The 14,273-nt window shown below is 35.3% G+C and overlaps 2 protein-coding genes across 2 annotated transcripts; one reads left to right on the plus strand and one right to left on the minus strand.

Annotated features, from left to right (window-relative positions):
* Positions 1–3,332: 3,332 nt before the first annotated feature.
* Positions 3,333–4,685, minus strand: LOC135125714 (craniofacial development protein 2-like). The gene is made up of 3 exons (XM_064051373.1): positions 4,395–4,685; positions 3,406–4,341; positions 3,333–3,362 (listed from the first exon to the last, which is right to left on the minus strand). Exons 1-3 carry the CDS (start codon positions 4,683–4,685, stop codon positions 3,333–3,335), a joined length of 1,257 nt encoding a protein of 418 aa, XP_063907443.1.
* Positions 4,686–11,970: 7,285 nt separating this feature from the next.
* On the plus strand, positions 11,971–13,954 carry LOC135125715 (uncharacterized). Its single transcript, XM_064051375.1, has 2 exons — positions 11,971–13,685; positions 13,738–13,954. The coding sequence occupies exons 1-2, from the start codon at positions 11,971–11,973 to the stop codon at positions 13,952–13,954; spliced, it is 1,932 nt and encodes a 643-aa protein (XP_063907445.1).
* Positions 13,955–14,273: the final 319 nt, after the last annotated feature.

The raw sequence follows: 14,273 nt of genomic DNA on the forward strand, positions 1-14,273 counted from the left end.
GATGTATCTCTGATGCTACTGCTTCTCCTCCGTACTTTAGCATCTCGCCTTTTATTCCGTTTCTACCAGGACTTTTGTTGTTTTTCATCTGCCTTAGTGTTTCTCTGATCTCTCCTTCGTCAATTTCTATTGTTTCATCTGGGTCATCCGAGTCGTTCACTCTTTCGTTCGTATCTTGCTGTGTATCCTGTTCGTTTAGCAGCTCTTCAAAGTATTCTGCCCATCTTGCTTGTTCGTCTCCTATCAGGTTGTCGTCCTTGTCTTTACAATACAGGGTGTTAGGGAATGCTTGCAACAAAATTTGAAGGTAGCCTCCTGAAGAAGAGAACAACAAAAAATGCTAGTAACACTTTTTTCAAAGGTTAATAGTTTTTTCTACAAAGCATATCGAAAAATCAGTCCCCACATTTTGAGAACTGCCGACGTTGTCTTTTTTTTTCTAAGGTAGTTGTGAAAATTCTGGAACTAAGATGATTATTTCCTTAGAAACGATTAAATCTAATTTGTCAAAAATTGACAAAAATGTCACATTTACATCAATACAATAAACACCTTTGAGTTTTAAAATGTTTGATTCGGACGTTTAACGAAATAGACGCGGTTCCGACACGCTAATAAGAGTACCAACGTGGTTGTTAACGGAAATTTCAGAAAACACCACAAACGGCCTCTGAAAACCTACAGTGATACCAGAAAGAGGGGGTTTTGCGTTTTCCCCTGAAAAAAATCCCGAAGGAAAACACTAGAAAGATTAGAAAAATCTATCTTTCAGCAGTGTGGTAAATGAAATGTTGAAATAGTTCGTCAACTCAAGCGCAATAGCGCTCCCAGTTGATCTAATACTACGGCAAAAAGGGACAACTCATGGCACCCAACCTCGTGATAAAACTTTTCATCCTCCTCACTACCCTTCGACTTGATTAGTACAGACCCCTGTTGTTCGATCTTGAAAAAAGCGGCTATGGTTAACTGTTTGATGAACAAATGAGGACGCTCCACCCAAGATTCGGAGGAGTCTGTAGGACCTAAGTTCGTCGGTCCATATTTCCGAGTCCGGTCTGATCACTCGCCTAACGTGGTCCATTAATGTAGCAGCGGAACGGTTGGGAATGTAGGACAACTAACTCCGCTTGTTGATCGTTCGTATACCACTCGTTATGAAAATTACAACAAAATAATTTGCCGCTTGTAGGTAAAAATCCGAACTTATACAATGTACATGAGGCTCCTGGGCAAGAACAAGATGAGCAAACAATCCCGGCGCAAGCCGTGTACTCGAAAGTGAACCGTAGCAAGGAACACTTACTACTGAAATGACAGAAAAACTCATTTTATATGCACTTTCATTTGCCCTTTGTACGATAACTGTCGGGTTTCCTGCCAATTCCCTCATATTAAACTGTGTTTACTATCCCCTTTGCAATGGAAGTGATTTCATTATTGATAATAAAAAGGTACCCTTAGAGTACTGAAATCATAGAACGCTTAAGGTATTTTCTTTGTTACTCCTTAATGGTTAACCATATACTAAATGTTCTTGTTTTTAAGAATTTTTTTAGTATTAGGAAATAAAAAAAGATCCTAGAAATAGTCTAAGCAGTTGAAATATTCTCAAAAATCAGGTAAAAATTGGTGTTAAAACACTGCTTAGCACTCCAACGTCCAACATTATCTTTTTATTTTTCGATTGTCCAGCAATTATCTTTTCTTAATAAATTTATATTCTACTTTTGCTTTGCGGAAAAAGGTAGAATACATAGTTTATCAACAAATACAAGAAATGTATTGTATAAGTTATAAACTTTGTTCAAAATCTTCCAACGATTTTAAAATTTAAACCAATTTGTTAAATACAATTTTTAACACAAAGAAAAATAACCTTTAATTAAAATAAATAAACAAAACGAATAAGCGAAAATAAAAAACAAAAAACGCAAAAACAAAACAAGTAAATTAAAGCAGATGTTGGAAGTGAGCACCATTTGCACGAATACAAGCTTCTTCTCTCCTGAGTAATGAGTTACTGACTCTATTTAATTCTTCAGGATCGTTTCGAATCCGTTCTGCGGCCATCATAACTCTTGCTTCTAAATCTTCTAAATTATTAACTGGAGTTCGATAAACAATTGATTTCATATAACCCCATAAGTAGTAATCACAACTGTTAAGATCGGGAGAACGGGGTGGCCAAACGATGGGTCCACCTCTTCCAATCCATCTCTCACCATAAACATTCGTCAGGAATTGTCGCACTTGTAAACTAAAATGCGCAGGAGCACCATCGTGCATAAAGTACATCCTTCCTCGAATGTCTAAAGGTACATCTTCCAATAACAATGGCAAATGTGTTTCCAAAAAATGAAAGTAATTGTCTCCGTTCAGTCTTTCCGGTAGAACATATGGTCCTATCATTTGATTACCTATTATTCCGGCCCAAATGTTTAATGAAAAACGTTGTTGAAAGTGCGTCTCGTAAATCGCGTGAGGATTGGCATCTGCCCAGCGGTGAGTATTATGAAAATTAAGTATTCCATCCCTAGTAAAACAGCATTCATCTGTCATCAGTATGGAAGAAAGAAATCCGGGAGTTTCATTATTGCTGTTCACTATCCATCGGCAAAAGTTTTGTCTAGGAATGAAATCGTTCGGACTTAAATTCTGGACCCGCTGGAGGTGGTACGGGTACAAAAGAGATTCGCGTAGCGTTCTCCACACAGTCCAGTGACTAACACCTACTTCTCGAGCAATTTCACGCGTACTAGCTGACGGGTCTTCTTCAACACGATTGATAATGTGCTCTTCAATGTTGACCATATCTGGATCTCGACCTCGTCCAATCTCCTGATTTTTAGGTAAAACTGATCCTGTCTCCCGCAACCTTCTATCCACGGCTGAAAAGGTTTCGCGATACGGTTGTCGACGCCCAGGAAAACTTTCAGCATACCGTCTTGCTGCAGCTCTAGCATTGCCTCCACACTCCCCATAAACAAAATGCATGTCTACATATTCTTCTATGCTGTATTCTGGCATTTTTTCTCAATGAGTATTACTGACAATGACAGTTATAAATCTAACAATAATATTTGAAACAATTTGAACAATGTTAGTGTATCTCGGTAACTAAGCAACGATGCTTTTTTTTAACGATTCCCTTGATAGATAGAAAGCAAATTGCCATTCCTAATTCGTTGCTAAGTAACAATAGAAATTTTAATAATGGAACGTATTATTGAAAAATTGGCCTCCATGCAGTTCCAAAACGGTGTGATACTTATTTTTAAGGGGATTTAAAATAAAAACTATACATTTTTGAAAAAAGTTGTTCATAGATTTTAGATTCCTTTTTTTGTAATGCCTTTGCTCTGAAAGTTTGTTGCAAGCATTTCCTAACACCCTGTATATTACTCGCGGTTGATAGCCTCTTTTCTCTTTTTTCACGTCCTGGTAGAAGTTCCTTATTTCATTCTTGTTGAAGTTTTCTTCTATTTGTCGTATTTGTTCTTCCATCTTTGCTCGTTTCTTATTTCTGTATATCTTCTTGTACTCTTTCCTTTTTTCTTGGTAATCTTTTTGGTTCTTCTCGTTTTTTGATTTTAGATATTTCTGTCTGGCTGACCTCCCCGCTTCTATTGCTTTTCTACATTCCTCGTCAAACCATTCGTTTCTATTTTTGTTGTCTTTTTTGACGAACCCTAGTACTTCTTCCGAGGTCTTCCATATGTTCTCTTGTAGTTCTTCCCAACTTTCTTCTATAGGTATGTCTTGCTCTGTTGATCTTATTCTCTCATTTATCTTTTGTTCGTATTCCTGTTGTACTTCACCTTTCTTAAGTTTGTTTACATTTATATCACGTTGCGTCTTCTTTCCTTCTTTTTTCTTCGGTATTTCTTGTTTGAGGTCTGCTCTTACTAGAAAGTGGTCTGAATTTGCTTCTGCTCCTCTGTAGCTTCTTAATCTGGTTATTAGTTGGGCATCTCTCCTTTCTACCAGTATGTGGTCTATTTGGTTGACCGTTTTTCCGTCAGGTGACATCCATGTGCCTTTGTAGATCTCTTTCTGCGCAAAGAAGGTGCTTTTGACTACCATTTTATTTTCTTCTGCAAACTCTATCAGTTTTTCTCTATTTTGATTCGTTTTTTGGTGTTTGCTTTCTTTCCCGATTGTTGGCCTGTAGCAATTCTCTTTACCTATCATTGCGTTGGCGTCTCCTATAACCATTTTAATGCCATGCTTTGGTATTTTCACATATTCTCTTTCGAGTTCTTCGTAATATTCTGTTTTTACTTCTAGATCTTTCTCTTCAGTCGGTGCATGTATATTCACTAGGCTTATTTTCCTGTACTTCTCAATCTTATATAGCTCATTCTTTCTGAGATTGGTTTGAAGGTAATTACTGCTCCTTTCAGGCTCTTCTTCACCATGAATCCTGTTTCTAGTTCTCTGTTGTCAATTCCGCTATTAAATAAAATGTAGTTGTCTATTTCAGTGATGAATTTGCCTTTTTGTTTCGTCTCTTGTATAGCTGCTACATCTATATTATACCTTTGTAATTCTTGAACTATTTGTTTGAGTTTTCCTTCGCTATATGTTCCCCGAACATTCCATGTTCCTATTCTAATTTTCGGGTTTTTCTTTCTCTTCGTAATTCCTATAGGGTCATCCATGAGCTTTGCATACGTCGTCATTGTTTTCCGGTGTGTGGCTTCTTCCTCTGTTAGTTTTTTGGATTTTCTTTGGGGTGCGACGGTGCTTTCACTAATTTGTCTAATTTAGTGTCCCAATGCCAGACTTCTCCTGCCCATATCATCTTTTTGTACCCTACTTTTGCCTCGACTCCTTTCTCTTTTTCTGCTGCTGCTATTCCTCTTATTTTCTTCTGTATCTCGCTCTCTTGTTTGGTGTAATCGTCTTCAATAAACGTTTTTGATCCTTTTAATTTGTTCTTCTGTTTCATGATTGCTCTTTGTGTGTCCCAGTTCTCTGTCTTTGCTACTACTATGTCGTATTTTTCGCTGACTAATCTTGCGTCTTGTATCTTAGTTTGGATTCCTACCTTATTTTTTAGGAGTTCTTCAACCTCTGCTGTTATTTCGCTTCCTTGTAGTTTCCCTCCTTTGATTACGATGTTGTTTCTCCTTTCTGCTTGTTCCAGTTCTTTCAGTCAGTCTTTGGTTTTCTTCTCTTAGTGTTGTTACTTCTGTTTGGTATGCTCTTTGGTCTCTTTTCATTTCTGCGATTTCCTCCATTAACGTTTTGAACATATTCTTTACTTCGTCCATGTCTCCTGCTTGTACCCTCTTCTGCTTCCTCTGTACTCTTTGACCTTCCGGTGATGGTGAAAAGGAGGTTTCTCTTTTTCGTTTCTGGTTGTCTTGTTCTACTAGTTTGTGTCCTTTTTCCGGTTCAGGATTCCCGTTTAGCATTCCCTGGCCGACTTTCTTGCTTCCTGTGTATCTAGTACGTTCCTGTGTTGTTTACTTCGTGCCGCGATAAGAACTGTCACCCAGACTATCTCTTAGGAGGTTAGGTTCTTTTGATTCCACACTTTCCCTAATAATTGCTGTCCTTAGACTTCTTGGTGCTTCTTACTCTTATTCCACTTCACTTCTTTGTTTTTTACTACTTCTCTTTCGCTTTTGAAGCTCGATATCTCTCGATTTTCGAGTTTGGATTTCGGAGCGTGTTCTGCTTATCCTAGTCAGGACCGTACAAAATACAAATCAAGATCAAGCTGATAATCGCAAATAACCTACTCTCTAAGAAAATGAAGGACGTGTGGCGGGATTGGTACTTATTAAATAAGGCCACATGGCATACCCTCTGATGAATGGAGGGTGAAGGATATATGATTTGGCAGAATCAGTCTTAGCTTGGCAAGTATTGGCGGGTGATATTTATTAGTCAGTCAGTTTAATGTTTGTATATACAGGTGAGTCACTAACCAGCATTCATCAATATTTTATTACTCCTAATTATTATTAGAACAAGAAAAAAGTTGTACAGTTCTTTGAGGACTACACTCTAAAATTATTTTTAACTAGTCACTATTCCGCATTCGAGACACAACACACAAATTAATTTTTTATATAAAACGTATTTATTTTCACATATTTTAATTAACCTCTTTTAGACTTTACAACCACAGTATATTATCCGTATGATGTCGCTTTGTTATAATTAAAATTTTTGCAAACGGTAAATATTCGCACATTAATTTTGGATCTCTCTGTATCGTTTGTCATTTATATTCATTATGCAGACCCATTTTTTGTGAAATATAATACACAAATGATGATTTGAAGTCATTAATCAATTATCTGGATCATTTCTTGAACGGGGAATATCCTTCAAGGCGCCAGATGAGGGTTTACATCACCTGTACAATATCTCGGCCAGACTCTCCAGGTCATTGGCGGAGGTTCACAATCTGCTCCTCCACGACTTCTTCATATCTCGGTATGTAGACGTCACGGAACTCCTCGATGAAGTCGTCCCAAGAATACCAGAGTGGTTGGTTTTTCGGTACCAATCCAACGCCTTATCGATGAGCATTTCTGACAGCACGGTGAGCATCGTCAAGACATTTGAGAGGTTAAGCAGTTTGGAACAGGTTCCTTTGAGAACATTTATGTGTGGCGAAGAATTTATTTCTTTCTACATACTGTAGGTTGTCATTTCCCAGTTTTAGAGTTGGTTTCTCTTGAACTTGTCGTTTAGTGAACAACATACACTTAGATTTAGTAGTCGAAAATTTGAGGCTCGTCGTTGCTGACCATTCGTCCAGATCTTGTAGGGAGCTCTGCATAAGGTGACGCATAGACGCTAGGTCTTTTCCTTTAGTGAATATCACCAGAGAAGAAGTGCGCTTTAATTGGGGGAAATTTTTTGAAAAATATTATTGTTGTTAATACAGTTGGCGAAAGCTCTTGTTCATCTCTGGTTAGCATATATTGGCGTAAGAACGTTTGTGGTGTTTGGTGTGAGGCGATTCCTTTAAGTCTGTTTATCTTATTCCACAGAGTTTTTGGCGGCGTCCTAGGGGTTAACGTACGTAGGTACAAACTTATAACGTAAGAAGATTTTTTGCTCTACTTCATACAAAATCGTTCGTTAGCTCTATGTTTCTTAAACTCCACTAAATGTGCAACCGTTGGGCATCGCTTCCATTGATTATATGCTCTCTTATTTTATTTTATCACCTTTCCTTACATTCGGGGTTTTCATCAAGCTACTTTATGAGGCCGGATGTAATCTTCCCTATATATTTAGAGGCTGCATTAAGCAAAATCGCGTTGAACTGGTGGATAGTCGTATTGATATCACTATTGTAGTGGCGGCGTACCTGGGTGCCAAGCTTTGGGCCGACTAGTGTCGCTGATTTAAGAACACGCCTGGCCGACCTAAGCTTATGCGGGGGTGTCGCCTTCGGTCAGGAGCGGCGGTCGCTCGGGCGTCAGCTCCCTCTCCGAGGGAGGGAGCGCCGGGGTTGCTCTCAAGCCGGAGGCACGGATCTCAGGTGGTGAGCGCCCGCGAAAACAAGATAATAAAATAAAACGGCAAGGAATATTAAATTAATAAACTTAAAAAAGTGTATTTTCCACATTTTTTCAGTAGTGATTTTTTTTTAGCCGGAATCGAATTTTATATTTCCTCAAAACAGCGCACAACCCTTAAAATTTGGACTTTTAAAAAGGGTGGTGTAAGAACAGCGTAAAATCGTAAAAAAAGTTCTTTTTTAAAATATTTGCTTTTTTAAATAGATCTTTAAAAACAGGATAAAATTCTTAAAATAGTGTTCTGTGCTAAGGGGTCTTACTAACAGTAATAACCGTTTGGAACGTTTGTTCTAGACTTGTAGTCAAAAGTGTCAAAATATTTACATGCTCTCCTGTAAAATTCTACTTTTGAAAGGGCCCAAAAAATCGCCAGTTAATTCCATTTCTCTCATCTAGACCACTTTTTTCTCCCAGTATTGCTTACCTTTGTGTACGTAAACTAAACGCATCGTTAAGAATGTAAGGAATGTATAAAATTTAACTCTAACTTTAGCAAAAGCAAAAAAGAAATAATTTATTCGTTTAGTTATCATGAAACATCATAAGTTCATTTATTAAAATCAACAGAAATAATTTTGTTTTAAGTTAATCAAGGTATATTTCAAACATCTTTACAGAAGATGTACGAATATACCAGCATGCGCTATATTCCTTACATATATCTATATATTACAAACGTAGATTTTCAAACTTAAATTTATTTTCAGAGAGTTTACACATTAACTCTACGATGTTCTCATCGGGATAATTTGTGAAGCGTATAATTTTTTATGCTTGGAAAGATAATAAAATTATGCCGAAAAATTTTTGAAAGGCACATTCACGCTAAATTATAAAATATCATTCAGTCGTGTGATAAACAAACAGCAAATCATAATTAAAATAATCACAATATTCATTTATACCTGTCTAATAAAAATCAATCATAAACATAAACCAGTAACGAAGTATTCCGGAATAACGCAATTTATCAAAACATATCATTTAATTATGCTATCGGCAACCGGAAAATCTAATACTAACTTAATAAAGCACTAATAGTCATTAAATAACGTCTAGGATTATGAATAAATAAAAACATGGAAAATGATTTTGCCCTAAATAATAATAAAACAATTCTAGGAAATGTATACAGAGGTTAATTTAGAAGACATATATTTATTCACAAAACTTCTAAAATAATTCATTTCTTATTTGCCTTATTGCTATGTCGATACATGTTACGGTAAATTCGTCCAGTGCTCATAACTGATCAAGCTAAAAAGTAAGTAAAAACATCGTCTTAAGCAAGTAATCAATGGAAAAACAAAATGTGCACCTGGTTGCGATGTGTTTGTTGTAAAAGTTCCACATCTTTATTCATTCTGTGTAAGCTTCTTAATAAACTAATGAATCACGAATTTTTTATTGTTGATGTTTATTGCAACCACAAACACTACAGGCAAAAATCTTGCAAACAATCAAACAACACCACATCAAATCATTACTTGGAACGGTTGGCTACATTTCATACAATGACAAATTAAAAAACGAGATAAAAGAGCTTAAAGATTGCGCAAAGACATTTAATAGACAACCCAAGTGTTATTGTTACAAAAATACACATGATAAAACCGGTAATTTACATTTAAAATACACAGCTGTATTATGTAAAACAGTGTTTAACGTAATGTCAATGAGTATACTGTGTAGGTTGAAGAAAATAATTTTTATTGTATGAAATATACACCATCATCTAAAAATAAGTATTCAAATAATTTTTCCAAATCTCTTTCGCTCACAGTGATCATAAAGATTAAATTTAGAATAGAGATGGAACTAAATTAGGTTGCAGGCAAACAATAACTCACCTTCAAACAATAAAATTATAATAACTCATCTGCTATAAATAATCTGTTCAGAATTGCGGAGTTTAGTCGGTAATGTACCTTTTAAAGAGGAAGGTTTCTAATTTCCTTGTTTCATAATTTCGTATTAGAAAAGATGAAATATTTTTAAATTTTTTTCAACGAAACTTGGATTATTATTTATCTATAATACAACTAATGTACTTTAGTGTTGATTTGTTAACTTTACTGAAACACATCTGCTAGCTGATAATAATCTAAAGAATTCAAATATTTCTAGGAAAAAATCCACTGGAGCCAACAAAACGTGAAGAGCAATCTAAACCTCTGCATCGATGTTACATTCGTTCTATATAACTTCATTATGGAAAAAGTGATTTATTTGTGTGCTTCGACATTCGTAGCACGCAGATTTAATTTTTTTAAGTTTATGTTAAATAACTGAAATCCGTGCATTCTGCATCGTTCCTCGCATGTTGTCAGTGACGAAGAGTTCCGGCTATAAGAATGGCCGCAATTGGGATTAGGGTCAAGAAGATGAATAAAGGATAAAAAAGGAATTTGCTTTTGTCAAATATTCGTCCGGAAAACAGCCGGTTTCATTACGTAGCACCCTAATCGCATTAACTTTAACCAAAATTGTACATTTTATGGAATCGAATTTATCCTCGAGTATTCCGGTTTTAATTCGACTTAGAATTCGATTCCGGGACCTGCAAAACATTGACTGTTGTAGATCAGCATTATGTTAATCCTGCAATTTAACTCAAGTGCGACCCATGACTCAGGCTGTAATGAACGAGATTCGGTTTTGGCCTGGCGCTTCTCTTTATTCGAATCAATATACAATTACGTCAGCAACTAATAATTGCAATTCTTTCTAGACGCAAACAGTAGTCGAGATGATAGTTTTAAATTGGCACGATGGAGTATGAGTAATGCGATGAGAAAACCGCCGAACGCAAAAAGCAGCTTTTTTAAAGTTCTGCGACTATGTAAACAGTTTAGACGACGGGAGGTACGTTAAAAATTTGTTTTCTCACATAATGTATAAAAAAAATTTGGCTCTTATACCAGCAAAAAAAAGAGTTTATTCAAATTCAGTATCGACTCGCTACGACTGACTGTAGACAAAAAGCAGCTTTGTCAAAGCTTTGCCAGTATGTTGTATAAATCGTCTATACGTGTATTAAGATAAATTAAAAATTTGGTGTACTCAGATAGAAGGTACAAAAATTCACTTTTATACCACCAGAAAATTCAATGTTGATTCACGATGACTCCAGCTTTGTGTAGCAATATTATAATAGTGGCTTCAACTTACAGAAAGTAATGCGTTTTATTATTATTAGATTTATTCATTTAAGAAATCGGGACACCATGCACATGTTGAATTGAGTGTTTGACGAAGCTTATTTTGTGATATATGTCTTAAGTGACAGCATTCTCGTAAAAACACAAATTTTTATGTTTTATACAGGGTCAAAACAAATCTGTCAAATGTATCAAAACTTGAAATGCCAGGTTTGCGGTGTAATTTCATTTTAAATAGACACGAAAATACGCCAGAGCATTAGGAGTTCCAGTGTTATCAAGCATCTGTGAACGCTACTGCAATACATTTGACCTTCGAAAATTGTACATTATCACAAAAGCGTTTAAGGGCTTTGTCATGAATTACACCTTGAAAAGTCGATTAGAGTTGAACAAAACAAATCATCTGGTCTGTTTTGCAAAGAAACAATAATTTTTCAAATAATGAAATCCAAAAAGTGAGGTTAAATTTGTCGAAAATAATCTAGAAAGTACGCCCAGTCCGCATTCTGATTTAACACCCCACTACGGTAATAGGACATGATGATGAACGTGTTTTGTTCCAAAGAATAACCCATCCTAACCAAAAAAATTGGTCTAAAGAGTTTAGACAGTACTTCCCTCGCTGTCGGAAACTTGACGACTGCATGCCTATTGTGTTTTTTTTTCTCATTACATTTTTGTAGTGGGAATTTAAAAAAAAATACGATGACGTCATCAACATTTTTGCAAGGACACGTATATCAGTTGGGATTAGTGATGTGGGTGGTAATTTTACCAAAGTAATATTACCGGTAATATTGGAAATTTTACGTAATATTACAATGGACTTTGGGTAATATTACCCTTTGTTAATTTTCTATATTAATTTTGTGTCAGGTGCGCCATCTGTGGTGTAAAAATATAAATTATGCGCGAATTCTTGACATGAACGTTCTTTGTTCTTTTTCTTCAATGATCACGCTTCAAACATCAGATACAGCAGCGATACGATAATTTTAATATATCGTGTCCGTGCCCTGTATCCTGTACGAAGTCTTGTTTTTAAAGGGTAAGTACACAAAAATCATGTTGGAGTATAAACGAGATTATACCGATATCCTCTTTTTATTTTTTTACATTTTACATCCAGTGTTTTGCATTGACCTTTTAACATAACCTAACTTTATTTCCAATACTTATTGATTAATGAATTGATTCTGCATTATGTTCATGTGCTATTATATATTTTTTTAATTATTTATTCTAGTAAAATGGGAAAGGTAAAGGGATCCGTGTGGAATCATTATATCGAAACAACTGCAGATATCTACCAGTGCAAGTACTGCAAAAAACATTTTAAAAAAAATGCTACTAGACAATTTACTCATTTAAAAAATTGCCTCAAAATTTCACCCGAAAATAAAAAAGAACTTTTAACGAGCACACAAAAATTTACAGAAAAATCTGACATAAAATCTGATAAAGAGACTGCTGATAATAACCATGATGCCTTGTGTTCTTCCAATATTTCTACAGTGAGCACAGTTACTTTATGTAGTGCTTGTAGTAGTAATTCCACAACATCTACTACCAAATTACAAAATATTCGTCCATTTTTTGATGAGATTCATCCTAACGAGAAACAAAAATTAGATAATTTATTTGCAAGAGCCGTTTTTGTATCTGGGTCTCCACTATCGATGAGCGAATCTGATGTGTGGTTGCAGTTTTTTCAAAGTTTAAGACCATGCTACCAACTTCCAAGTCGTTATATCTTATCAACTTCTCTCTTGGATACCCAGTTTGAAGAAATACAGTCTTGTGTGAAATCTAAAATTTCAGAAGCTTCGGTATTAACTTTACAGTGCGATCAGTGGTCCAATGTAAGAAACGACTCTATTACAAATTATGTAATAAATACACCCACACCAGTTTTTTACAAAACGGAACATACAAAAAGCAATCGACATACGTCGGAGTTTTTAAAAAAAGAAATTAAATTAGTTTTGGAAGAGATTGGAGTACATAAATTTTTAGCTATTATAACAGATAATGGTGCCAATATAAGAAAGGCACGGCGAGAAATTCATAACGAATTTTCATACATGTTAGAATATGGTTGCATATGCCATTCCCTTAATCTTTTGGTTGAAGATATTTTGAAATTAGACGAGATAAGTAACTTTAAAAAAAGTGTGACTGCAGTTGTGAAAGAAATAAAAAATTCACATGTATTACAAGCTCGTTTAAAGGAAATTCAAGAAGAAAAGAATAAAGTCAGTTTAAGCTTAAAGTTACCTGTGAGGACAAGGTGGAATTCCTTTAGTATGTGTTTAGGAAGATTGTTACGATTAAAGCAAATATTAAAATTATTATGCGTCGATCCTGCTGCAGAAAATTTTATGTCGAATTTATCAAAGTCTTCTTTATTAGACGACAGAGAATTTTGGCCCTTGGTCACTAAATTGTATTCACTCTTTGCTCCAATTAGCAAATGGATTACATTATTTGAATCGGATGAACCGCATATTTCAAAGGTTGCAGATTGTTTTCATGAAATTAATAAAATGCTTCAAGAAAAATTTGATGATGATGATGATAACTTTGGAATCTTAGACAACATATTCAAACAACGGAAATCGAAATCTCTAGGACCGATTCACTATTTGGCAAATCTACTTGACCCATCACAAAAAGGAAAGAAGTTGACTAATAATGAAATTATTACGGCTACAGAACTATTTTATCAAATTGCGGAGAAGCACCCTAAATATTGCGAATTCTTTGAAGAGATAATTGAAGGTTTTGCCCAGTACAGAGCAGGTCATGGAATATTCAGCAAAGAATTTGTAAAAAAAAGTGAAAATGCGATCTCACCTTTAACATGGTGGAGTGGATTATGTTCTACATCTAAAATAAGTACCATGGCCGCAGATATTTTATCGCTGCCTTCTTCCACCGCGGCTACAGAAAGAACATTTAGCAGGTAAGTTTTGAATTGTAACAGTTAATTTAACATCTTACTGACAACCTACCAGATATGCAACTATTCACACGGCCAAAAGAAATCGACTTACAGTGGAGCGTGCTGGAAAGCTCACGTTTATTGCCCATAATATTCAGCTAGGAAAAAGCAAGAGCAAGCTGAATCACGCAGCAAGCAGCATATCAAACGAAGATGATGACATTGACAACAATGAAGATGATCATAATTCGTCTGATGAAGACTACGATTTTAGACTGATTGCCGACTGATTGACCAACATACTTGATCATACTCTTGAGTTTTATTCTTTTATAAGTTTAAAAAGAATTTATATTTTGTTTTATGTTATGAAAATGTATATTTCTTTTATTTTTCTTACTAAACTTTTACAAATACAAGTTATTTACAGCTATTCACTTTCTTTTTACTACAGTGGTAATATTACCAAAGTGGTAATATTACCAGTTCGCCGGGAAGGTAAACTTGGATGAAATATTACCGCGAATTTTACTTGCAAAATTACCGTTACCTTACCCAAAAATAAATTACCGGTAATTTTACATCACTAGTTGGGATAGATGTAGTGTA

The sequence above is a fragment of the Zophobas morio genome, unplaced genomic scaffold, assembly GCF_036711695.1.
Source record: "Zophobas morio isolate AGI-343-1 ecotype UQ-CSIRO unplaced genomic scaffold, CSIRO_AGI_Zmor_V1 ptg000009l, whole genome shotgun sequence".
Lineage (NCBI taxonomy): Eukaryota > Metazoa > Arthropoda > Insecta > Coleoptera > Tenebrionidae > Zophobas > Zophobas morio.

What these genes read in the sequence shown, in the direction of transcription:
- LOC135125714 (XM_064051373.1), bottom strand. Translation starts at nt 4,685, where the DNA reads ATGACGACGTATGCAAAGCTCATGGATGACCCTATAGGAATTACGAAG. An exon ending in AGAAGAGCCTGAAAGGAGCA is followed by an intron (nt 4,342 to 4,394) that starts GTAATTACCTTC and finishes AAGATTGAGAAG; the next exon opens with TACAGGAAAATAAGCCTAGT. An exon ending in AAAGAGGCTATCAACCGCGA is followed by an intron (nt 3,363 to 3,405) that starts GTAATATACAGG and finishes ACAAACTTTCAG; the next exon opens with AGCAAAGGCATTACAAAAAA.
- LOC135125715 (XM_064051375.1), top strand. Translation starts at nt 11,971, where the DNA reads ATGGGAAAGGTAAAGGGATCCGTGTGGAATCATTATATCGAAACAACT. An exon ending in ACAGAAAGAACATTTAGCAG is followed by an intron (nt 13,686 to 13,737) that starts GTAAGTTTTGAA and finishes ACAACCTACCAG; the next exon opens with ATATGCAACTATTCACACGG.